This window comes from Wyeomyia smithii, chromosome 2 (assembly GCF_029784165.1).
Source record: "Wyeomyia smithii strain HCP4-BCI-WySm-NY-G18 chromosome 2, ASM2978416v1, whole genome shotgun sequence".
NCBI classification, from domain to species: Eukaryota; Metazoa; Arthropoda; class Insecta; order Diptera; family Culicidae; genus Wyeomyia; species Wyeomyia smithii.
In genome coordinates this window covers 173,359,240-173,385,354 of record NC_073695.1, presented here as the reverse complement: position 1 = coordinate 173,385,354, position 26,115 = coordinate 173,359,240, and the positions used below count along the sequence as shown (strand labels likewise).

At 38.3% G+C, this 26,115-nt stretch overlaps 2 protein-coding genes across 3 annotated transcripts in view; one reads left to right on the top strand and one right to left on the bottom strand.

Moving 5' to 3' along the window:
• LOC129720219 (uncharacterized) overlaps positions 1-9,281 on the top strand; it is a 33,720-nt gene extending 24,439 nt beyond the window's left edge. Inside the window, exons 2-3 of the mRNA XM_055671668.1 lie at positions 8,212-8,371; positions 8,426-9,281. Of these exons, the coding sequence (XP_055527643.1) occupies positions 8,212-8,371; positions 8,426-8,886 (621 nt within the window). The 3' untranslated portion in view covers positions 8,887-9,281. The remainder of the gene's footprint in view (positions 1-8,211; positions 8,372-8,425) is intronic.
• Positions 1-24,478, bottom strand: part of LOC129721392 (probable helicase with zinc finger domain) — a 29,803-nt gene extending 5,325 nt beyond the window's left edge. The window contains exons 1-5 of one of the 2 annotated variants that reach the window (XM_055673906.1): positions 24,350-24,478; positions 23,720-24,056; positions 22,191-23,339; positions 20,263-22,109; positions 16,644-20,080 (exon numbers count right to left, since the gene is read on the bottom strand). In XM_055673906.1, coding sequence (XP_055529881.1) covers positions 16,679-20,080; positions 20,263-22,109; positions 22,191-23,339; positions 23,720-23,777 — 6,456 coding nt within the window. In that variant the 5' untranslated portion in view covers positions 23,778-24,056; positions 24,350-24,478 and the 3' untranslated portion in view covers positions 16,644-16,678. The remainder of the gene's footprint in view (positions 1-16,643; positions 20,081-20,262; positions 22,110-22,190; positions 23,340-23,719; positions 24,057-24,349) is intronic. The other variant, XM_055673907.1, reaches the window with a different exon arrangement.
• Positions 24,479-26,115: the final 1,637 nt, after the last annotated feature.

Sequence of the window (26,115 nt, the reverse complement as noted above, 5' to 3'; positions counted from 1 at the left end):
TTCGAGGGTCGAAAAATCACAACTTTGAGCGTTTTGAGGCACCCCTAAAACATGACCGATTGAGTTGAAATTTTGCACAGATGATTTTTTTGGACCAATAAACAAAATGTACATGGTCGGTTTATCCCCAGCTGGTCTCGAGGTACGATGCTGGCTTAACAAGCCAGTCGTCGTAGGTTCGAGTCTTGACTCGGAAGAGACTGTTAGTGTCAGTAGGATCGTAGCGCTAGCCCCGCAATTGTCCTGTACACTTAATGGTTGGCTGCGAAGTCTGTGTATAGTAAACAGAAGGTCAAGTTCCGAATCGGAATGTAGCACCAAGGCTTTACTTTACATGGTCGGTTTTAGAAATTTGACATGACCCTTTTCGTTGCCACCCTACCACCAGGGCCGGATTTATTATTGTGGGGGCCCCAAAATAAAACACAACCGTTTTTTTATCGTACGAGTTAAAAACATTTATTTGCTATTGAAAAATTACCAGAAATTTGTTAGAATATTTTCTTAAGCCCTATTTAGAATTCCAAGCGAAGTGAAAATCTCATACAAAATGTTTATTTTTCACGCTCGTAAAAATGCTACCTGCATAATTTCACTTCGCTTGGAACTGTGAACAAATTCGGTCCAGCGAAATCGAAGGTTGTGGATCTCATCTTTTTCACTTGGGTTTATTTTTTTCACGCATGCAAACGCTAGTGAAAAATGCAGCAAAGCGAAAACTTGCGTGCGTTTCTATTCTATCAGTTGCAGCCAATTTTCACTTCGCTCGGAGTGTAAACTCGTGAGTTTCGCTTCACTTAAACTGTAAACTGCAGGCTGGTGAAATACTTGCGTGTTCCACAAACGGGTTTTCACGACAGATTTCGCAAGCGAAAATTTACGCTTTTTCACTTGTCAAATTTTTCACTTCGCTTGCAACTGTAAACTATGTTTTACGAGTTTCGATCCTCGAATTTTTTTCTTGATGGTACCTGAAAAGAAAACTACCGCAATTTGAAAAAATTGCGATCCACAGGCAAAAATTTGCACACAATTTGAGAAAGACTGCGCAAATATAAGACGACTCTGACAATAATAGAAACTAGGAAAAAACTACACACATCTGCAGGTCAATACTTAAGCCGTTCCCTACCCAATTTATTTTTCGTAGCTAAGTACAGGTCAGACTCGATTGTCCAGAATTTTATTTTTTTGGTGTTGGTTTTTAATTTTTATTTCGAAATATTACCTTCAACATCCCTGAAAATAATCAATATTCAATTTATCAGAAACAATTTTTGGATTTAAAACAGACCGGAACGAGCTTGTTCCGATTCTCAACCAAACTGGACCGAAATCCGGATGCAACTTTCCGTTCCAATTTCGCATATATTGAACAATTGAGAGCAATTTTTTTGACTCGATAAGCAAGCCTGAAAAAATATCTAACTAAATTTGCCGAACATTTAACTTATTATTGTGGTTTGAATTTTGGGTTCTTTCAATCTTTTCGCTCTCACATTTGGCGCCCTCCTATGATCAGGGTGGCCACTCTACCGGGAAAAGCGGGAAAAAGCAGAGAACTTCAAATCACCGGGAAAAAATACGAGAAAACCGGGAAATTAGGCCACACGCCGGGAAAATCATCCTCCTTTATGACTGCCGTTTCATTTGTTCAACAGTTTCTGAGGAAATGTCAACATGAAAACCTGTTTTTTGCACGATGACCTAACTGGCATGATTCTGCCGGTTTGGGGAAAGCGGGTTGTTGGTTTCAGCCAAAGTCGACAGCGGCTTCGCAGCAAGATCTGCGTCAAATAAAATCAGGCTTGGTCAGGTGGATAAATTAACTGTTCCGTAACATATATTGTCAGATTGAGAGGACCGGAAACTTCGAGTCTCGATTTTATTTCGAACCGGACCGGAACGGAGCTACCCGGTTTGTACTTCTCGATTATTTATATGATTTTAATCACAAGCAGCACATTTATATTGCGGATCATTTCAATTGCATTTGCAAGTGACATACTTTAAAGAGAATATATATATCAAATATTTTTAACAAACTGCGTTCGACTGTCATGTTGCGGAAACTAGGTCAATATCTGCTGAAATTTCGTTAATAAAATAAATAATCAAAACTCTGTTATTTTCAACATTCTCCATATTAAGTGTTTCGCAGAAAAAAATAGTTTTTTTTTATTCTGTTTTCGACTTTTTGACTACTGGATTTTGTTGGGAGAGACGCCACCTTGAAGAGCTATTTGTTAAAGATTTCTCAGATTTTTTCTATATCAAAAACAAACAGTAGCTAATAATATTTTTTTTTAAATGGTTTCAGAGTATCAGTTGAATTTATCTTACGGACCATGAGAATATTTCTTATACATTCCAGCTCGAAAATGTTGTAAGTCCCAGGATTGAAGGTTTTTGAAAAAAAAAAAATGTTTTAAAGAACAGATCTCAACGTTTCGTGCATTTTGCAAAATGCATCTTGGCTGTTTCAAGTGCATTTTTTCATTGTTCACTCTGAAGCTCTTCTTCCCAAAGTTCGCTTGAAATTTTGCATGAGGACTTTTTCGCGAAGACAAATCCTCTATGCCCCAACTCTTTAAGCAAAGAAAGCGCGATACAGTGCTTTTTCGCTTTTATCAACAGTCGTTTTTATCACTACTCGCCAAATTGACGCTCAATTTTCTCACGTTTTTTTTTCGTTTTTATCACACTTTAAAAAAAAACTTTAAATCAAGAATAAAGTACTTCCAGTTGTAGAAAATGCATTCGAAACATCATTTTCACTTGTGTCTTGTGTCCTTGCATGTATATAGTTTTATGAACTCAATTTATTTGATCAATTTTCTGAGGCAACCAAGTGTCATATCTGCTGCAAATAATTTGTGTCATAATTTTGAGAAAAATGAACCGTGGAATACGTATTTCATTGACTTTGAAGCAAAAATTACGTTTTATTAGAGCAGTTGAGAAAAAAAATCTGTTAACAACTCAAAAAGCCCTACAGTTTGGCCCTCATAGAGCGTGAACTTAAAAATTATAAAATCTAGCGGTTCCACAATTTTACATAAACAAGCATTAAGCAGGCATTAGACGAAGCAAACATTTGTTATTTTTGGTACAGATTTTATTTTGTGCAAATAAAATTCATACCAAAAATAGCAAATATTTGCTTCGTCTTATACCTGCTTTAGACTCTGCTAGCTATGCTAAAGAATGGGCAGTACAAGTCATATGGATATTGCATGTATAATAGCCGGGAGAAAGTTCACAAAAATGCAATGGAGAAAAATATCATAAACTAACCTTTTCTTGTGTATTTATTTGTATCTTGAACCTATATCTCCTTCAACCATGAAAGTGCATCAATTTACTCAAAATATGATAAATTACAAAAGAATCCAACACAAAAAAATTAAATTTTTATCATTTCGCTAAATTTACGGTTTCGCCAAATTCACGGTAAAATTTTTTTTGACCGTGATAAAATCGAAAAAGCACTGTAATGCGAAGTTTGTCAACGATTTGGAGATAAAGAGGGCGAAAATTGTGCAGCAGATCACTATGAAGGTACTTGCTGACGTCGACGAACAGCTAAAAACGATGAAGGAGAAATGTTTTTCATAGTTTTGTAACACCGTTTTTGCAAGGCATAAGTTCAGTAAGCATGTGAAAATTGTTTTTTTCTCATATGTTTTAAAAATACAACACCGGGAAATTTTATTAAATATCATCGGGATATTGAGTGGCCACCCTGTAACACATACACATGTATATTAACATGTTTCAAATATGAGCCTTTGCGGAACACAGTGGTCTAGAGACCATTTTTTCGAAAATGAGTTTTTTGCATAAACCGCATCTACTTAAAAAGCTGGAGTTGGGTAATCAAGAAAATTTCGAAAAATCGAACAGTTGGATTTGGCTGAATTAATCGCGAAGTACCATTTAAACAACAAACATTCTCTACGAAAAGAGGACCTTGAATCGTATGCATTGGTGGTGGCATCGTTATTTAAGTACGAGCGCAAGGTAACGTTGTCCTACAATATACAATATACATATACATATACGTTGTCCTACAATATACAATATAATATACATATACATATACAATATACATTGAACAATAAAAGAACTTTTTTATTACAGTAAAACTATTACATCGAAAAAGGTGTAGATCGCAAGAATCCCGGCGGCAAGATCGCCAATAAGATCGGAAACTTGAAACAACGAAAACGCAAACGGGACAACAAAGAAAACGAATACCAGCGAAACAAACAAGACTGCAGCAACGAGCCGGAAATAATCCAGAAGCGGAAAGTGCTGTAGAATAGCTCATGCTAAACGAGGATTCATGGGCTGTCGTTCTTATAGGAAGTATGGCGGAGGTGAAAAGCATATCACCCAATGCCGTACTTGCCAACGTTATGGCCATGGTTCCAAATTCTGTAACATGGACCAAAAATGTCTTAATTGTGGAGACTCTTCTCACAAAAAGGACACATGTCCTGTGAAAGAGTGTAAAAATTTTCGATGTGCGAATTGTAACGGCAACCATATGTCAAATTTTTATCAATGCCCAGTCCGTTTAGCAATTGTTAAGGCAAGGCAAGGTAAACAAAATTCAATTTCTCAATTAAAACCAACTTCAAAACAAAATTCTCCAAGCGTACCAGTGACGCATAGTTTACCTACTCCTTTGCATACCCGTTTAACTTATGCACAGGTTACAGGTAGTTCGAACATTATACCGCCTAGTGTTGGTAGTTCGAAAATGACCGTTAATATGGGTAAGCAAAACACGCTAGAAAATAATTGTACACCTATTACTCCAGCTAATATTGCTGCCGAAAATATTTTTTCTAATGTCAACTGCCTGGGGCCTATTACGGCAGGTAAACTTTCTTTTTTGCAACAGGCAATGTTCGATCTCATGAACGCCATGTGGCAGGCAAAATCAATGTTTGAAGCCATTCAAATAGGCACAAATTTTACTATTAAAATTGTTTCTAATTTAAAATTTAGCAATGATTTTAAATAAAACAATTAAAATATTAAATTCGAATGCTCGCTCATTGAAGGCCAATGAGAATGAGCTTTTTAATTTTTTAACAGTAAATAATGTGCATATTGCAATTATCACTGAAACATTTTTGAAACCTAACATAAAATTAAAATATGATCCCAATTACGTGGTTCATAGATATGATAGGATTCAGGGTTCCGGCGGTGGAGTTGCAATTGTTATTCATCGCCGAATCAAACATCGTGCTCTTCCCCATCTTGAGACGAAAGTTATTGAAACTTTGGGAATTGAAGTTCAAACTGAACTTGGGATTTTATTTATTGCCGCAGCATATTTACCATTTCAATGCACACGCGAGCTCAAAAATTATTTTAAAGGTGATTTACAAAAACTCACCAGAAATCGTTCGAAATTTTTCATAATCGGCGATTTTAACGCTAAACATCGTTCATGGAATAATTCTCAAAGTAATTCCAATGGCAAAATTTTATTCAATGATTGTTCTTCAGGGTACTATTCTATTTTGTCTCCGAATAGTCCTACATGCTTTTCTTCTGTAAGAAACCCTTCAACAATTGATTTGGTGCTTACAGATCAAAGTCATGTATGTAGTGATTTGATCACACATGCTGACTTTGATTCTGACCATCTTCCAATAACTTTTTCTTTATCACATGAATCAGTTTTAAACCCTATGAGCTCTGTTTTTAATTATAACAAAGCTAATTGGGAAAGATACAAAAATTATATTGAGAGAAATTTCAATAATGAGCTTGATTTGCAAAACGAAGTGAATATTGATTCCGCTTTGGAAGCATTAAAATGTGCAATTGTTGATGCCAGGAATTATTCTGTTCCAAAGGCTCAAGTGAAATTTGATTCACCAATAATTGACGAAAATCTTCAACTTCTAATTCGTTTGAAAAATGTCCGCAGACGTCAATATCAACGTTCTCGTGACCCTGTTTTTAAAACTATTTATAAAGATTTACAGAAAGAGATTAAACATAGATTTACTCTTCTGAGAAATCAAAATTTTGAGACTAAAGTTGAAAAATTGAAACCATATTCAGAACCATTTTGGAAGCTGTCGAAGATTCTTAAGAAACCTTTAAAGCCTATTCCAGTTTTAAAAGATGGTGAACGTTTTCTTGTATCCAATGAACAAAAGGCTCAAAGACTTGCTCAGCAGTTTGAGAGTGTTCATAACTCAAATTTGAATTTTGTGAGTCCAATTGAAAATGAAGTCACACGTCAATTTGATTTAATTTCTTCCCAGAATTTTTTACCTGCAGAAATAATTGAAACTAACTTGAATGAGATTAAATCAATTATTAAAAATTTCAAAAATATGAAAGCACCTGGTGACGATGGAATCTTTAATATACTAATCAAACATCTCCCTGAGAGCACAATGGATTTTTTAGTGAAAATTTTCAATTACTGCTTCAAAATTGCATATTTTCCCAAATTATGGAAAAATGCAAAAATTACTCCCATTTTAAAACCGGATAAGAACCCAGCTGAAGTTTCAAGTTATCGACCAATCAGTTTGCTTTCTTCAATAAGTAAACTGTTTGAGAGAGTTATTCTTAACAGAATGATGTCACACATCAACGAAAATTCAATTTTTGCAAATGAAAAGTTTGGATTTCGCCATGGGCATTCCACAACTCATCAATTGCTCAGAGTTACTAATATGATACGAGCTAACAAATCTGAAGGTTATTCCACTGGAGCTGCTCTTTTAGACATAGAAAAAGCATTCGACAGTGTTTGGCATAAAGGTTTGATTGCGAAATTGCAAACTTTTAATTTTCCAATTTTCCTAATCAAAATTTTAAAAAATTATCTTACTGATCGAACTCTGCAGGTTGTCTATCAGAATTCAAAATCTGATAGATTTCCTGTCAGAGCAGGTGTGCCTCAAGGTTCAGTCTTGGGTCCAGTCCTGTACAACATATTCACTTCAGATCTTCCTGATTTGCCTCCAGGATGCACAAAGTCATTGTTCTGCGATGACACAAGCATTTCCGTAAAAGGAAAAAGTCTTCGTGTCATATGCAGTCGATTGCAGAAAAGTTTAGATATTTTTTCTTCCTACTTGCAAAAGTGGAAAATCTCTCCCAATGCTTCTAAAACTCAAATGATAATTTTTCCGCATAAGCCTAGGGCTTCTTTCCTCAAGCCAAACAATAATCACGTTGTCAAGATGAATGGGGTTATTTTAAGTTGGTCCGACAAGGTTAAGTACTTGGGACTAATTTATGATAAAAAACTTATTTTCAAAGAGCACATTGAGAGTATACAAGCCAAGTGCATCAAATATACGAGATGTTTATATCCTCTCATCAACAGGAATTCTAAACTTTGTTTAAAGAACAAACTTTTGATTTACAAACAAATTTTTAGACCAGCAATGCTTTATGCTGTACCGATCTGGTCAAGTTGCTGTTCAACAAGGAAGAAAACGCTCCAAAGGATTCAGAATAAAATTCTGAAAATGATTTTGAAGCGTCCTCCTTGGTTTGGTACACTCGAATTACATAGACTTACTGGTGTTGAACCATTAGAAGCTATGTCGAATAAAATTATTAACAATTTTCGACAAAAATCGTTATTCCTCAATTGCTACGATAAGCTCTCTTTATAGCCAATAAGTTAGCAATTAAGTTAGTTGTAAGTTTACTTCCCCTTTTCTGACAAGTAGGTTTAAATCCCTACGAATGATAAGTCCTAATTGCGAAAGCAAACAAATCCTAACAATTAAAATTACAAATTTCTAACAGTGTTGAGAAGTCACCATTTGTGATTGGACACACATACTCATTATTTACTAATATTTATCATAAATACTTAAGCTACTAACAAATCCCCCCTTAAAAAAAAAAAAAAAAAAATGGGCTGTCGTTCTTGAGCAGTGGAAATGTAGCTATGATGCACGCAAAACAGAATTATTATCTGGTCAGAAAGCTGACAGAGTACTCGGGAAGTTTTGCCACTATAAAAATCAGTATGGTTTCCAACTGGTAGGTTTTACATTTAAAACGAAAAGCGTGTAGATGGTACTTTACTGATTTCCTTCACTTATCATGTATTGACATTTCACTATAATTTCTAATAACAGTCAGACAACTTCAAAAACAATCTGCCATGGCAAATTGCTGATCTACTTTTTGTTCAATTTCCAGATCGATATCGACTTTCAAAAACTGTTCCCAAATGCAGTAAGTGGACGAAATAAGTTTGAAAATCTGATTCCACAACTTACAGAATTCATCACCAAGAAAGCCGAAAGTCCCTCTGCTGCCACCCCGCTTGAGACGTTATCGGCAGTAGGCGCAAGCACAGGTAAAATTCATTAATTACAGTTATTGATTTGAACAATCTTTTTATATATTACAGATACGAAAGCTTGCACTCTACTACAAGCACTTAACACTGTGTTGCCTCCGATTTGCGCTGCTTCGCGGTTCAAACCAACAATTCTAGCTGGCCAAGAGGACGTTTTGATTTTTGCCTCCACCAGAGATGACGCCATAACTAAAGTAAGGACCGTATATTCGAATTACAAAGAACGAAACATTCCCAACGTGCCTAAGATAGTTGTTATTGGCGAAAACTTGCAGTGTTTGCGAGAGCATTTTTTCGTAATATACGGTGAGATAATTTACGAACTAAAGTCTGCTTTACGAGCAGTTTATGTACTAATTAAGATAACAGCGGTATTTGGACTGCCTTATTCGAAAATTAGTAAGCTCGTTTGGCACTTCACGGGCGGCAACATGCATGGAATCGAAAAAGAAGGATCATATGCTTGCATAAACAAACTGAAAAATTACCTGAACATGAAAAACGCTCAATAATGATAAGCTGTATGATACAACAAGGCAAATGCATTTTTGCAACGCCAGATGAATACTTGAATCATCTTAAGAATACACACGAAGTTCCAGCCGTATACAAATATCGATGTACGATACCCGGATGTAACCTACTATTTTCGAAGCTATATTCGTTTAGCAAACCCAGGATTTCCCACTATCGATCCCAACACTGCTAGTGCACCAACACCAAGCTCAGCTGAACTTAACAAACAACCGAGCTAAGTAGATACACATCTTGACGATCCAGTACCTGGTCCTTCCTTGACAGAACGTAGTTGCTCTCCAGCAAAAATTATCAGGATTGACGACAGCGATGTGCTGATGCACAAAAATAATAATTCACGAGAAAAGATGTATTCCAAATACAAACTGAGATTAGCTTAATACTATCAGAAGTTTATAATGCATAACAACGATATACATGTAGTAGGTCAATACTGGCAGTTAGATAACTATTGTGACCGTTATCTAGCATATGAGGTAAAAAAGTGCTTACCCATTGTAACCATTCTGAGAATGGAATCATTCAATAGTTCTCCTGTAATAGTTCATAGAATAGCTGATAAATTCTTTTTCCGAGTCAAAAATGATCTAAATGTAGATTAAAGTAGAAAATAGAATATTGTTTTCCCAATGAATATATGAAATGATTCACAATATTCACTCTGTAATTTAATCAATTTTATCCCACATCGGGAACATTTGAAGTTTTATGTTAGTTTAGTTGTATATGAAGTGTACAAACAACTGAATGAATATAAAGATTCAATTGTGCCATTATAACTGTAATATCTGCCGCAGATTCGTTAAACCGAATAAGAATGTTAAATGCATGGGAAATCAAACGATTTTTATTTTTCTTCAATTTGAAATTTACTGAAAAAATGTGCATCACATTAAAATACAACGTAATTTTTACGTGTTTATTTGGTGGCGAATCCACGGAATAAACTGAGTTCCTTCGCTTGTGAATCACGTAGAAGCTATGTGAAAAGTACGATGGATAAAATTCACATATGTTTTCACATAGCACCAACGTGAACATTATTTTGAGTGTATATAATCAAACAGAAAGTGTAAGCAAAGAGGACTGAAAATCACAAATGAATTTTCTTTGCTCTCTCATTTGAACCAAGCGTCGTTCAAACACTTTTCTGCGACAGGGCAAACGCAGTATGTTATGTTCACCACTACTAAGGGCATCTTCAGCGGTGGTCTATTTTTGGAATAATTTTATACTAGATTTACACCAGTAAAACCTGAATAGAACTAGCTAATATAGACCATCTTCGCGTTTCTCGCACCGGTGATGTATATCTTGATGTTTTAAACCGCTGACATCTGTCACCCGTCAACAATTAATACCCCATGCTATCCGCGGAGCGCTCAATATTCAACAAACGGGAATTCGATAATTTTTACGCACATTAAACGATTACTTTGGCAAGACACTTTATATCCACAAGACTATGGATTTTACGGTTTGAGTTTAACGTCAGTGACATTTTTCAGGAAGGATTGGTACCTATGATCGAAAAATTACTGCTGCAAGAAGGGCTTCGGAGGATAGCGAAAAATATTTGATCGTGGAGATATTCGTCTTCCGTTTTCGTTCCACCAATTTCTTAAATCCTAAAATCTTGTCGTTCTTTAAACTTGGGCTCGTTTCTAAGGATATTGTAACGAGTCTGAATTTGAAAATTTTCAGTTCAGTGTCTTCGGGGAACATTTTTCTGCTTCTTGAAACTGATCGATGTTGGCAGTACCACTATAATTAAGGCAGTTAACGAAGGCTAGATAGCCAACGTATTTGCCTTCCTGATGGTTGATGGTTGCGAACAAAATATTTGAACTTGGGCGTGATCCTTTACGGCTTTTCAGACTTCTCCCTTTTGCTAGTCGGTTTTCTTGATGGAATCTTTTGTTATTTTCAGCCAAGAACGACAAAACTGTTCAATTTCCTCTTTGGAAAAGTTACAAAAATTAATTGTGAAATCGATGTGAAAAATCTTTGTTTTGTTTATCCCACAGCGCCCGCAAAGCTTATATGAAAATACCTAAAAATGAGGTATTCAATTAAAATATGACATTTTACCTACCAATTGGTAGCGTGCAACGTGTTTTAGAACGATCTATTTCTTGTTCCAAAAAGTGACAAAAATAGACCAAAACGTATACCAGTTTCAAAATTTTTCAGTTTAGATCTGGTATAAAACAAAATTTACAACACTGGTGCAGCAGGGAGTTTGAGTTTGTTCCAAAAAAATTGAACAAAACAACGATTTGGACCACCGCTGAAGATGCCCTAATGCAACGCCTTGCGAAAAAATGATATTTTTGGTCCAAACTCATTGTTGAACGAAAAGCCGATGGCAACGAGAAAAAAAACATTTATTAAACACACCTCTCTTCAGTGTCTTTTCACCTGTTTCGTTTTGCTTTTGTTTCTTCTCCCGACATTATTGAAATTTGAGAGAGACCATGTGGCCGCGAGAGTACGCAGATCTCAATCTTCAGAGCTTTTGTAGCAGATTCATTCATTATTTTTCTGGATGTGGTGGTGTTCTTTGGTTTTCATTCAAGCCTTTTCATCCATTTTGTTCATTCGAAAACTTGAACGTCGTTTAGCCCATATAGTACACGTTTGTCTACTTACGCGCTGCTTACTTTCTAGTTAAAAATTGTCTAAGGAAACGATTAAGCATTGAACTAAAATTTGATAAACAAAGCTAGGTTGAAGATTTTAGAGGCAAAAAGATAATAAACATAACTTCGACTGTCGTAAGAAAAAACCTACAAAAAATTTATTCTGAAACGCTTCGGCTGGCAGACTATGATAATAGCTGTGGAAAAAATTTCCTCTATGAAATGCAGTAGATATCATTATTCTACGAAAAAAATTATCGAAAAGTAGCGCTCATAATAGACAGTAGGATTCCTTTGCCATATAGATAAATAACATTTGTCCAATCTGTTTTCACAATACTATTGTTTTAATGTTGCAAAAATTGATTGAACAGGTAGCCCACTTGGCCATGCGTCACCTCTGTTTTAAATAGTCTTTGAATTTAATTTCTTTCCATAACTTTTGAACCACATAACAAATTGTTATGAAATTTGCTACTTGTAAGTTTGAGAGAAAACCAGTTCGTATGACACTAGTTATGATCAAATAAGTCGTGTAATCTTCAAGATAATATACTTTCGTTGTTTTTACAATTTAATACATAACCATTGAAATTAAAGTCCGATGAAACGGGAACCTATATGGCAGCTAAATCTTTCATTTGACACTAAAATGTGGCAACGAGTGAATTTGAAAAGTCTTCGGAACACGTTTCTTTGCACAACTTTTGAACCACATGTTCAATCATTAAAAAGTTCATTAGTTAACCCTTAACTAGCCCGTTTATTTGATACAAATATTGTTCAAATAGGTTGTGTAGTTTCTGAGATGGTTGGTTAACGGCTGGGCACGTGTCACTTGAGACCCCATTGTGGTCATTCACCTCTGTCCAGCAACTCCTATCCCAACCTCCACGAGGTGCCGACCGAGATACGAGTAACCTTAGCGGAGATCGGGTAATCAACCCCCGGTGGAAATTATGGTCGTATGATGATTGGGAAGGGGGGTCGTGCGCGGCTGTATCCCCATGTTAGGGGCGGCGTACAACAGCGTCTGACCCGGAGCGGGCCGCTGATCTACGAAACACGGTGCCTCGCCAGCTATATCTAAGACGGTAGCCCCGTCGCAAGACTAGGTATCGCAGCCCTAGTAAGGCAGCATACCGAAGGTAAAATACTACGAACAATCCAGATATAAATACGGAACGTAATAATCGGCATGGACCTAGGTGTACGAAAAAGGACGATTATTGGAAACTCGGTACAGTCATACTTCGATATAAGGCAACCTCGATATAACGTAACTTTTACCTCGATATAACGTAACTTTTTAAAATGTATTGAAATTGACAATAAATGATACAGCAACTGTTTTGGGCTCTGAATTGCTCCAAAAAATGTTTGTAGTAAGTTTTGAAACCAATGAAACCAATGCGAAAATTGTCTAAAATGAGCATAAGGAAGGTTTAAGGCAGGATCCTTCAGCAACAATTCATAGTCTTGCACCAATTAAAAAAAAATTTTTTTGCTTGTTGAAATTTTTTCTAAATGGGCATAAGAAAAGTTTAAAAATACTGATAGTTGATGGGAAATAGGTTATTGCGCATCTGTGAGTAACCACCAACAGTCTTGCATCAAATAAAAAAAAATTGCTTGTTGAAAATTGTCATAAATGGGCATAAGAATGGTTTAAAAATACTGATAGGTGATGGGAAATAGATTTTCACGCATCTTTGAGTGACCTCTTGTATCAATAGGAAAAAAATTTTTTTTTGCTTCTGAAAATATTTCTAAATGGGCATGAGAAAAGTTTAAAAATACTGATTGGTAATGGAAAATAGGTTTTCGCGCATCTGCGAGTAACCATTAACATTCTTGCATAAATAAAAAACAATTTTTTTTTGCTTCGATATAACGTAACGAAAATAAAAATATAGTTGCCTTATATCGAGGTATGACTGTACTTGGAATGTAAGGATTCTACTCGAACCGGCACGTGCAGGTATCCTGGCTAGAGAGCTGCAAAAGGTGAACATGGAGGTTGCTGCCATACAGGAGGTGAGGTGGCCGAAAACGGGAGAACGCGAATTCCGGGCAGTAGATCCTATTGCGGGCACTTCATTCAAGTAGGTACCACATCTACTACAGTGGCGGCGTGAAAGCAGAAAGAGGAGTCAGTTTCGTGCTCATAGGCAAACAGATGAAGCGTGTCATTAGATGGAGGCCGATCAGTGACCGTATATGCGTGTTGAGAATTGTAAGCAAATTTTTCAACTACAGCCTGATAAATGTGTACGTACCGACTAACGATAAACCCGATGAAAAGGAGAAGTTCTATGAGCTACTGGAAAAAACGTGTAATGAGTGCCCAGGACACGACATCAAAATCGTCATCGGGGGTGCAAATGCGCAGGTCGGGCAGGAGAACTTCTTCCGCCCCGTGATTGGTAGAGAAAGCCTCCGCTCTACTTCGAACGAAAACGGCCTGAGGCTTGCCAATTTCGCTGCAGCCAGAGGTATGGCTATCTGTAGCACTTATTTTGCACGCCGGAATATACGTAAGCACACATGGAAACACCCAAATGGAGAGGCCTGCTCGCAGATCGACCATGTTCTGATTGATGGTCGAAACTTTTTAGACGTTACAGACGTGAGATCGTTTAGAGGACTAAACGTTGACTCGAATCATTATCTCGTGGTATCCAAGATTCGCGCCCGGTTGTCCAACGTGTTAAAATCCAGGACGACAAGGAGGATACAGTTGAACATCCAGCGGCTATCAACTAGAGAAGTGGCTACAGAGTACCTGCGGAAGGTTGATGAGCGGATCGAGGATCAAGTTGGAGGTAGCCTGAATGAACAGTGGAGACATATCCACAGTGCAATCAGCACCACAGCGGGAGAAGTGTTGGGTACATCTGCGACAGCCACGTCCAATGAGTGGTTTGATGCGAGCGACGGATGAAAAGAACCGCGCCAGAGCTCACATGTAAGCCACGGCTGTGACTCGTCAGAGCGTGGAAAGATACCGGGAAGCTAGAGCTGCTGAACCGAACCGATTACCGATAGAATGGAAGTGGCCAGGCGTTGGAAGGAACACTTTAGTGTGCTGTTGAATGGTGAAGAAAACAGCGTAGTCGAAAGGAGCAACATGGTGATTGAAGATGATGGCAAAGCTGTGGACCCACCATCCTTGGGCGAGGTTAAGAAAGCAGTGAAAGAGCTGAGTAACTGCAAGGCAGCTGGTAAGGACGGCATTCCAGCCAAACTTTTTTAAGTCGGGAGCGAACAGCTGTATCGTGCTTTACACCGGATCTTGCTGAGAGTGTGGTCCGATGAAGCATTGCCTTCGGACTGGTTGGAGGGTCTCATATGTTCAATCTAAAAGAAAGGCCACCACCTGGACTGTAGTAATTATCGGGGCATAACCCTCCTCAACACCGTTTAAAAAATTCTCTCCCGTATTCTGTTCCATACACTGAGGCCGCTGTCGGAGACCTTTGTTGGCTGTGGAAGAGGCCTTCGAACCTGTCAGGAGGGAAACTGCGAGAATAGGGCTCATCATTAACTCTGCCAAAACGAAATACATGATGGCTGGTAGAGAGCGTGGTAGTCCGACGGATGTTGGTGCTGAGGTGGTGTTAGATGGGGAAGCTTTTGAAGTAGTCGACGAATTTATTTACCTGGGTACACTAGTGACATGTGACAACGAGGTTAGCCGTGGGATAAAAAGGCAGATAGCAGCTGCAAACAGGGCCTTTTACGGATTGCGTAACCAGCTGAGGTCCCGTAGTCTGCAAACCCGTACTAAACTTGCACTCTACAAAACACTAATTCTTCCCGTGGCCATCTACAGCCATGAATCATGGACGTTGAAAAAGGCCGATCGGCGAGCTCTTGGTGTTTTTGAGCGTAGGGTTTTGTGTTCAATCCTTGACGGCAAACTAGAAAATGGTGTTTGGCGCAGACGCATGAACCATGAAGTGTACCAGGTGTATAAATCGGCGGATATAGTTAAGAAGATAAGATCGGTCCAGCCATCTCTGAGAAACATGAGTGAGAATAAGAAGTCTCTAATTTTGTTCAAATAGGTTCCGAGGTTCTGGGATAATGAAGTTTCGTGATTTTTACAATTTTTTACATTACAGAAAAAGTCCGATTACAATAAAATTTAATATGGTTTAATGGGGCAACTAGACCTTTCAGTTGCAATAAATTTCATGAAAATCGGTTCATCCATCTCTGAGAAAATCGAGTGAAATTGAAAAGTTGCTTAAACGCACACACACATACAGAAAATGCTCAGCTCGTCGAACTGAGTCGAATGATATGTGACATTCGGTCTTTTGGACCACTTTTATACTTTCGAATTTACCAGTGATTGCTAAACCTTTCTAAGAGAAAGGCAAAAAGTTTAGATAATAAATTGAGCCTATTTTTTAAAACTCTATTTTTATGCAAACTAAAAAAAAAGCTTTCAATTAAATTATTTTTTTTATCTAAGAAAAAAGGGTTTGTTGGATTTATGTGATGTCTTCAGCAAAGTCGTAGATAATAGTTTTGGCGTTCCAGAAAAATATACACCGTAAGAGGAAAACATTAAGAAATGAATATAAATTGAATACCTTAAAAACACACTCTTAACAAAATCCGTTTTTTCAAAGTACAATGGATTCTTTTTTTACGCGTTCGCGCTAAACAAAAATCGCGTAATTTTGAACAAATCGTGTAAAAAAAGATCGCGTCGCGTCCGCTACTTGCAAAAAAAAAACGTGTAAAAAACAATCGCGTAAAAAAAGAAATCAATGTACACATTGTTAGCCAAACATTGATATTTGTTCAAGATAGAAGAAAGCAGTTTTTATTTCTCCTTAAGTAATAACTTTCTAGAATAAAAAAAAAAATTCAATTCTTTTTTTAAGTGTACCTATTTCTTTTTGAAGGACAACATTTTTATCTACAACTTTGCCGAAGATACTACACCGATCTAACAAACCGATTATATACTGGAAATGTTTTTTATCATTAATGGCAACCAAAATTACATTATACATGAACCATAATTACATCTAAAGTTGTAGATAGCAAAGTCAAAGAAATTTTTTACTAACCTCTCTCTTCCTTTCGTCTTAACTGGTTTGCATGCTCACTGAAAGTAGTTGTAGAATCCATTGCTTTTTCGTCCGAGATCCCGAAGAGCAGCGAAGGGATCACCGGCGCTGGAATTAGACACGGATCCACCGTCTAGACTATTTCCTTCTTTCGGAGCCCCATGCTGTTTGTTAGTGTTTTGTGCAAGATTTCCGCCCTGGCTAAGCACACTGGCGTAGGTTTGATTCTGCCGACTTAACAGTTCCTCTACGGTACTTGGGTTTACGTTTCGGCTGTCATGCAAATGATGTTGCTGTTGTTGGTGGTGATGATGATGATGTTGTTGCTGCTGCTGTTGTTGCAATTGGTGTAGTAATAATTCGCGATTATTCATGTTATGTTGTTGTTGTATTAAACCGGCTGCAATGTTATTAATGGATGTAAATCCCTGGAAACCATTAGCTTGATCAGTGGTAGAAAACTGATTCTGGTTTTGTATGCTACTTAAAAGCATATTGGTATTGCTGCCATTATTAGGATGCAATTTTCCTTCCATTGCTTCAAAAAGGGATTGTTGCAGATGGTTATCTACCAAATCCGGTGTAGAGGATGCTATAGATTGAGCAGTAGAAGACGAGCCGGTACTATTTTGATAGTTTTGACCAGCTTGACGGCGGTAAAGGGGTACAGATTGTTGCGTAGCAGATGCCGGATTAGAATTGATAAGTGGAGGCAATTCGGTTGGTGTCAATGAAGCTGACATATTTCCGAATAAATCAACACCCTCCAGCAGTCCTTTTGTGTTATTTGAACCTAGAAGCGCATTTCCATTGGTAAGAACCGACCCAATATTCTGTTGTGGATGTAGCATTGTCGTTGGATGCTGTATATTATTTGTTCCAAGAATATCCTTGTTTGGATTAAGAATGTTATCTAGCATAAGTTCCGCTGGAGATGGCATTGGTGGATTTATTTTCTTTTGGATTGGTTGTTGTTGGGAAGTTGAAGGTGTTAGTGTTGGAACTTGTCGAAGTATATCGTTAAACTTGTTAGCTGCTTCTAAACCTTGCGTTTCTACTAGCTTAATAAACCAAAGATACTGAAATTCTTTCGACTGTAGTGCTACATCCAGGAAACTCATATTCGGGGGTAGCAGATGATTAAAATCTGTAGCAACAGCTGTTGTGTTGGAATGATGTTGATGTGGATGTTGTTGCAGTGAGGCAGACTGCGAAATTTGCCCAAACTTTTCAGGGATGTGAACATTTTGCAAAAATTGGATATCCTTATCCATAGTGTGACGATCGTCAAGTCTGAGTGGGTTCAGAGTTTTTGCTGTTGGTTGATGTAATAATGTTTGTTGTGAATGGGCTGGTGGGAGCTGCATTTGAGACGCACGCACTGTTATCGAGGCCATAAGATCATTGGAAATGTTCGATAGGTATGGATCTTGCTGAGAGTATAGTGAAGATGGTTGTTGCTGTTGTTGTTGCTGGTAGGAACTGGGACTGATGGGACCACCTAATATTGGACGTATATGACTCTGATGCAATTGATGTGGCTGTTGTTGTTGTTGTTGTTGCTGTTGTGGCTGTTGCGGTTGATGATGATGATTTAGATTGGGAGGATGCTGTTGGTGATGTGGAAACGGACCGTAGTTTTGAAGTGTTTTGTTCTGTTGTTGCTGCTGTTGTAGATAAGGCATCGGTGGAACAGCCGACAGCTGTTGCTGTTGCGATACAGGACTTCGCATAGGCGGCGGAATCAGAGGTCGCGTACTAGCTGCCAAAGGCATGTGTTGATGTTGGGGTAGTTGGGGACGAACTTGTTGAACGGTATTTTTCTGCGGCAGTCGCCATCCTGGTGGTGTATTCCTTCCACCAGGGGATGGAACCATCGGAAAATGCCCAGTAGAGCTTGAAGCATTCCACAGATTTGACGGGTTGTTCTGTTGAAAAGCAGATGGCCCACCCTGCTGAATATTCGCTGGTACAGGAGGTCCTAAAGCATTTGGGTGAGGCGGCGGTCCACGCATCGGTTGCTGTTGAGGTTGTTGCTGCTGTTGTTGTTGATAAAAGAACATATGGTTTTGATACGGATACTGTTGTTGAGATTGCTGTTGTATGGGTGGATGTCCAGAATGTGATCCGGGTCCTGGACCATGACCAAGGTAAGGAGCTGGTGGTTGTTGCATCGGTGGTGCAATTTGCCGAATCATGCCACCCGTGGAAACACTATGGTTTCCAGAAAAACTTTGATTTGGTTGATGGTGGAAGTTGTTCGTATGCTGAATGTGGTGTGGCGGTTGTTGGTGATATTGATTAGTAACATTTGCGGCTTGCTCTCTAAGGTATGCTTCAGCCTGCAAAGCCCGAGGTATAAACTCAGGAGCAAGCGGGTTAAGCACGTAGGTCTTTTTTAGCTCAACACCATCAAGTTGGGATCTTAACAACGACCATGTGATTCCGAATAGGCTTTTGTTTTGATAACAAATCTCAATAAAACGTTCCCATACTTTTCGACAGCGACCTATCGAACAGAGTGCTACGGGATCTCCCACAACAGCTACTAGACTCTGCGCACGAGTTATTGCCGTATTCAACAACTTAGAATTGCTCAAAAATCCATAATCGACATCTTCGGATGCATTACCAGCTTCACTGGCATTCGTATTACAAGTTCGTCGGGTTCGTACAGTGGATAAAAAAATCGCTCGAAACTGTTTTCCTTGTACATTCAAAACTCTTTCCACACTGATTCCACCCATTCGACGTTTTCTTAGCTCTGATCGAATTCGAAAGACTTGATCCGCATATGGAGTCATAATCCCAATACTTTGATCATTAATCTTTCCCCACGAACTGGGCCACTTTTTTCGTAGTTCACAAACTCGTTCGACTACCTCATATACCTCCGAGTTATTATAAAAAGCGGTAGAGTTTTTATCCTGAACATCCTCGCCTCGTGTAGTGAAAAATGTTAAAGGGTAGAACTTCTCATGTCTCGGTTGTTTACCAGATGCTATCAACTTTTGTTCGTAAAACAACTCAGAGGTAAATTTTATAATAGCCTCGTGAGCACGATAATTTTCACACAGCAATATCTTACACGGAAAGTCATTTGGATAATGATCGTATAATCGTTCAAGTAACGAAATATGTAGTTTGCGTTCTTTTGCAAAGTTGGAAAACAACTCAGGCGACATTTGCATGTGATCTCCAGCTAAAACAATTCTAGTTTTCTCAGTGGCCAGTGCTAGGGGCATGATAGCTTCACATTCCATTGCCTGGGCGGCTTCGTCCAGAAAGATATGAGTGAAATGACCTTTCGGTAAATCCAACGACGCTAGTTCCATTGAAATGTTGAGTGTTACCACTACTATACGATATCTGAGAATGTCTTCGACTGTCGGTCGGCGAAAGTTGCGAACGTTTATATTAAGATCAATCAGGCAGTACTGCAATGAAAAAAACAAGAACAGTGAATATATTTTTACTTTAACAAAGTTTGTCGGTCATACGTTCTGGATCATTTTCCTCTATTGAATGTTTACTTTTAATAATTTGCAAAAGACTGATATGTGTGTTTAGACCCTAATCTATCAATATTTCCCTAATCATTCAATATTTCAACACTTACCTTTTGGACAATGCTATTGACGGTGGCAACCCAACGTTTGTGGTAATAAACCCGTAACGGTTTAGCGTCTTCCATGCCTTCTTCTACCCAAGGATGGAGATAATCCTTGATGTAAAGATCAGCAGCCGAGTTTGAGTGCGTACATATTAGGATTTTCGATTCCGGTTGTAACAGCAGCTGTTTTATTGCCTGTGCTAGTGTATAAGTTTTACCTGTGCCGAATGGTCCGATCAACAGTATCGGAGGTAAAGCCACTTCAATTGGAGTAGTTATTGCAACAACTGCCTCCTTCTGTTTAGAGTTTAGTTTGGGATCAAGAGAAACATCCCATTGACGTTGTGGTGTCCATGGTATGCTTGGTTCTAGATAAATGTCAGGGAATATAATTCTAAAGTCCGCAATTTTGTCTATGGCATGGTGCCACTCACAGTACGTGAGACGATTCGGCTGGAACTGTATGTCAGCTATGAACTCTGTATCAGGTTTCAAACCAAGACCGGCGACTGCTTTTGCTGATGTTTTAAGGTAAATCATGTTCTTGCCTTTGTCTTCGATCACAGCCTCGTAAACTTTCCTCTTTTCACCACTAGGAGCTGCATCTTTAGAAGCGATTAGTACTGCTTGGCAATTATTTAGTATCAATCGACCTGCGGATGTATCCTCTGAGACATCTTTGCCTAGTTTCATCAACGCAAATAATTCACCTGAATGGGAATATTTGGCCGTGCTGGTGGCCATTCCACTAGGGGTTAGCAGGTAGTTTGTTGCAATCGTCAGTCTTGTTGTAAGGTTGTAGCGTGCAATCTGCTCGTAACGAGCAATTTCTTCTACATACAGAAGTTCATGAATACGATTGCGATAATTATTCTTCGTCAGTTTCTTTTCAGTTATAGTCGATTGTGTCAGAACAAAAGTGGATGCTTTCGGCAGTGGATACCGTAATAGCAAATCCTTTTCCCGTTCAGCGTCTGCTGCGTATGCTGGTGTTTGCATATGGGGAATGATGGTAGTAGTAAATTCAACAATTTCCGAATTTGTTTCATCCCATCGTTCAGATGTAGACATGACAATGTCCTTTCGAATTTCTTGAATCTTATCTACTTCTGTCACCGGAACAACATCAACACATAGATGTTTAACTAGGACTGGTTCATGACCGAAATCAAACACAACTGCCTGACGAAACGTTCCGTAAATATCCGTGTTGAAAACCACTTTCACTCGGTGTTCTAATAGTGGGGAAGTTTCATTTGCCATGTCGTTGAGCTTTTGATCAGTAGATGCAATCCATTCCTGGTCTGACGTTAAATCTGCCTCGACAACTTTATTAACCGCAACGGCTTGTCCTAATTTTTTACAGGTGCTACCGCTTCGCGGTTCCCCAGGAAAGATCTGCTTTATTAGAAAATGGTTGCGATGTGCATCTTGAAGCAGAGCTACGGCTTTTAAAAGTTTTCTTGTCTTCAACACAAAAGTCCACTCGCGTTTGCTCACCTTAGAACTAACAGTTGTCACGAGATCTTGCGAGCAAGATTCTTCTACGCCGTCTATTTTCTCTTTCATTATTTTATCCGGGCTAGGTGCCTGCACCCACCGTTCCAGCAATTGTTCAGTATAGCTTTTACCGTATAATTCTTTATCCCTTGCTCGCTGCAATTTTTTCTTGCGATATTCGAATCTTTCTTTCCACTCATTAAGTTCATCAATTCCGTGCGCTTCTACGCACTGATTTCCATAATGGCAGGACTGGTTATCAAGAAAGTTTTCACATAATGAATATGATTCGGCGGTGAAACCGCGAGGCGGTGGACGCCATTTCCAGTCACGACCTAGAACAAAAAATGACGCTAGTTAAGCTTACATATTTTTTTGTTTATTTGATCCTCTCTCTCAGGCAACAGTTAAAATTAAACAAGAAATCAACTTACCTTCATCAGACATAATAATATTCTGATGATTCTCAGTTTGACAATGAGCCCTTAATTCAGAGCGATCAAGAAACGTCATTGTACAGTACACGCAAGTAATATTGGTAATTTTATCTATTTGTTTTTGGAAACTGTTGACAGGGCTTGTGGACATGTCAGCACTTGTTGTTACCATTGTCGTCGTGGGTTGTGCTGATACATCAGTCGTGGTACTTATGATTGTTGTCGATGTAATAACATCGGAACTGCTAGTATTATTTGTATCGCAATTATTGGTATCGCTATTGATGCTAGTGTTGAAAGTGCTTTCTCCGTTTTCGTTAACGACTGTTGTTCCTTTAGTGTCAAGTTCGTTAGTGCATGATTCCTGTTCCTGTGGCTGATTTAAATCATTTTTCGAACTATTGACTGCATCTCCCTGGTTATGATTGTTGTGAGTACTTCGTAAATTAATTTCAATTTGATTTATTTGTTTGCTGTATCGATCCGGTGGAAGATTGTTAACAATGAGATTTTCAAGCTTGTTTTCAATCTGGTCATACTCATCGTTCAATGATGAAAGTGAAGAAATCGTTGATGTCGGTGTAGATGAGCAGCCAGATGGGTCTAAAGGCGATGAGCATGAGACAACATCGCCTGCTGATTGGTTTACCAAAGTTGAGACCTGATCAGTACCACATGAAGCCGGCGTAGGTGAGGAATTCGCGGAAGCCATTTTGAGTACTGACCGCAGTCGTTCTAAATAGCGATGTATGTCTTGATTATGGTTATGGCTGTTGGCCCATTCTTGAAGAATGGTTTCAGCTTCCGCGTACTTCTGTTGTTTGTATAAGGAATGAATCAATCGTTTGCGTACTCTAGATTCAGTAGTCGCAGACAGATTGTTTTGTACCGACGAGCTAGATGCCGTTGAAGAAGAAGATGAAGCAGACGATGGAATAGGGCTGCTTGGATCCGCTTCTGGGCAAGAACCGGAAACACTGTCGTTATCATTTAGCAAAATTAATAGCTGTCGGCAGTCTTCAGCTACCATGTCATACTTTTGTAGCTCTAGGCAACACTCTGTCCGGCCATATAAACATGCAATAATTTTTTCTTTCGAGAGCTTGCAGTTATTTTGAGTTGCGTCAAGGATTTGGTCATAGATTTCTGAAAAATAAGAAGCAATATTATTAAATCATCGTTCGCTTTTTTAACCGCTTTAGAGAAAATATTTTCAAATAAATAATCAATGTAATTCATGTGACATCTCATATCATGATTGAAAACGCATATGGAAATGATTATGAACTGAAAAAAAAACGCTTTACTAAAACTTCACTTTTTAGTAGTAGATATGTATGTATAGGTAAAATTGACGACTTTACAATATAATGTGAAGAAATACATGTTGAACAAAAAACACAATATCGCAGTATCCGTCAAATAAATTTTTTTTTCTTTCAGTACATAGAATAATGGAGATCAACAGTAAGTGCAAAATTAGGCCAACATTAGGCCAACAGATAGCTACGTTGAATATTACTTACCTTTTGCCTTCTCCCACTGTTGATCTCGGAGATGTTCACCGGCTTGACTCTCGCTCATGGTAGTGCTTTCTCGGGCACTTCCTGTGCTGCGTCTGCTAGGCGTCTTAAAAATCGAAGATCTCCACGCAGACGGGAAACGGAAACTTTTACCGATACTCGATTTAAACTCATTCGCACGGTAATTGTTGAAATGCTAACAAACTGCACTCCGGAACGAAACGCACAATGTATTGTATTTCTCAACCCTACAGTTATTACGAAAACGGTGTGTTGTTTTGCTGTACTTAAACCGTAATATAACCACTGCTTTTTGCAATATGAATTCTTCTCCTCGGCCCTAGAAAAAAGATTGGGTTTCTGTATAAATATATAGTTTTTCATAATCTTCTCAAATGTTTAAGTTTTATGAACAAGTCTTTTATGCACGTAATGAGAAGTTGCTCTCGGGACAAACTAAATAATGACCATTTTCTATCTTCAGCTGCTTCTACGATCAGACTTTTTCTTTTTTTCTTTTTGTGGATCGTGTAAAAATCCATACTTCAAAATCCAACTTTACTGCATGTTAACAGTTTTTCGTTAAAATAAACACTGTTGTTTGAGTGCCATAGATTCTCTGTCCAACATTACCTATGCAAATGGAATTAACAGCTAGATTTCATCGAGAAAAAATCACATTTTGCCCGTCAGTATTCTGCGTTGCAAAGAAAAGACGACGTTTTTTACAATTTTGACACAATGGACGTTTTGCGAACGAAAGAGACACCGCGCACGTACACATTGATAAAACTGTATTGGATACTCGGCATATCCCTGTGGCTGAAATCAGTACACACCAGTTGTTTTGAAGATTTTGACACAAGCTGATGCACACTCTTAAGCCGATCATGACAAATATGTGTTTGTGGTACCAACAACGAGCATAAAAGAAAGGTGAGGAGGAAACTTATAGCGAATTTCTTTATTCCACCAGCTCACCTCGTTTTGACCTGGAAGCGCACTAACTGCTGTCAAAATCCTTCTTTATTCGCTCGATTTTGACCCAGTTTTGACCTGCCGTGCTGTCCGAAGCGCACTGTAAAATTTGTCAGCTTCAACCCACCACCGCACGTGCTAAGTTCGTAAACAATTATCTGGCATCTCTTTCTTTCTTGCGTCTTAACTGGCGATGACGTTTCGTTATTCCTCGGCAGTTTTGCCCGCACACAGTGGAATAAAGTAATTCGCTATTACTAACACTTGCACGCGCCCCTCTGCTCGTCATCCTCTGCCCAGAGTTGATGCCAAATTCGCTCTGATGGAGTTACGGTGCTGCCACCTTCAATTTGTTTACTCTATGAATGCAGAGGATAGGAATTTCTTCAAGGGTGAATGTGATAGCAACCATTTTGGTAATTCTCCCTAAAATTCGCTTAAGGACAGTTTAATGTGTGTGAAGGAGATGATTTAACTCCGTCAGGGCGAATAGTGACGTAGCTATTTGGGTTTACCATTGAGTTTCGTCTAGTTGTTTACATTTGAAGCATTTACTTATACAGGTAAGTTCCGTTTTTGGCAACACGCTCCTCGATTTTCAGTTGCCAAATATGGTACAGTGCCAGTGCCAGATTTTTTTTTGTTTTTTCTATCATTTTGAATATTGATAAACAACATTTAAATATTGATTGGACATTACATTCACCCTACAGTGTCTTTAATTTTGTCTTCCGAGTGAGAATGCAACTGATCACTTGAGGCGCAACAAAGGATTAATCCCATATATTCTTTTTCTTCTTGTCCTATTGCTGAAGAGTCATTGGGTATTATTGAGTAAAGTGTTCAATAGGGGACTAAAATGAAAGATAAAACTTGCTTTTATAAATGAACAGGATAAAGTTGGCTTTCACAAACACAATAGCACTTTTCTGCAAGTCAGAAAATGCAGAGAACTTTTGAAAATTCGAAAATAAAAAGTTGAAAAATTTTCCTACTTAGACGTTATTGTACAGTTTTGACATTTGAAAAACCAACAATAACAATGATAAATTTGCCCATCAGTTTTCACCACAGAGTTTGAATTTTGAAACCAATTGACACTACATACACAGAAACATAGAGCAACGATGATGGTTTTACCAGTGTTATCAGTGTTGTCTTTGGTTTACTTTCGAACAATATTATAGTCTGCGATTATAGTTTTGTAGGGTATATCCTACCAGGGACTTCTTCTTCTAGGTATCCCTGTACGCGCAATTGGCGCGGAATTAATACACCAGATTAGAGCTGATGATAATAATTAACTTTTATTCTGTACATCACTGCTTAAATATACCCTGCAGGTAGCTCAGAGTGAGAGGCATTCTCCACTCTCTGTTTACCATTCACCTTAAGCTCTTACCTTATAATCTAGTACCGCA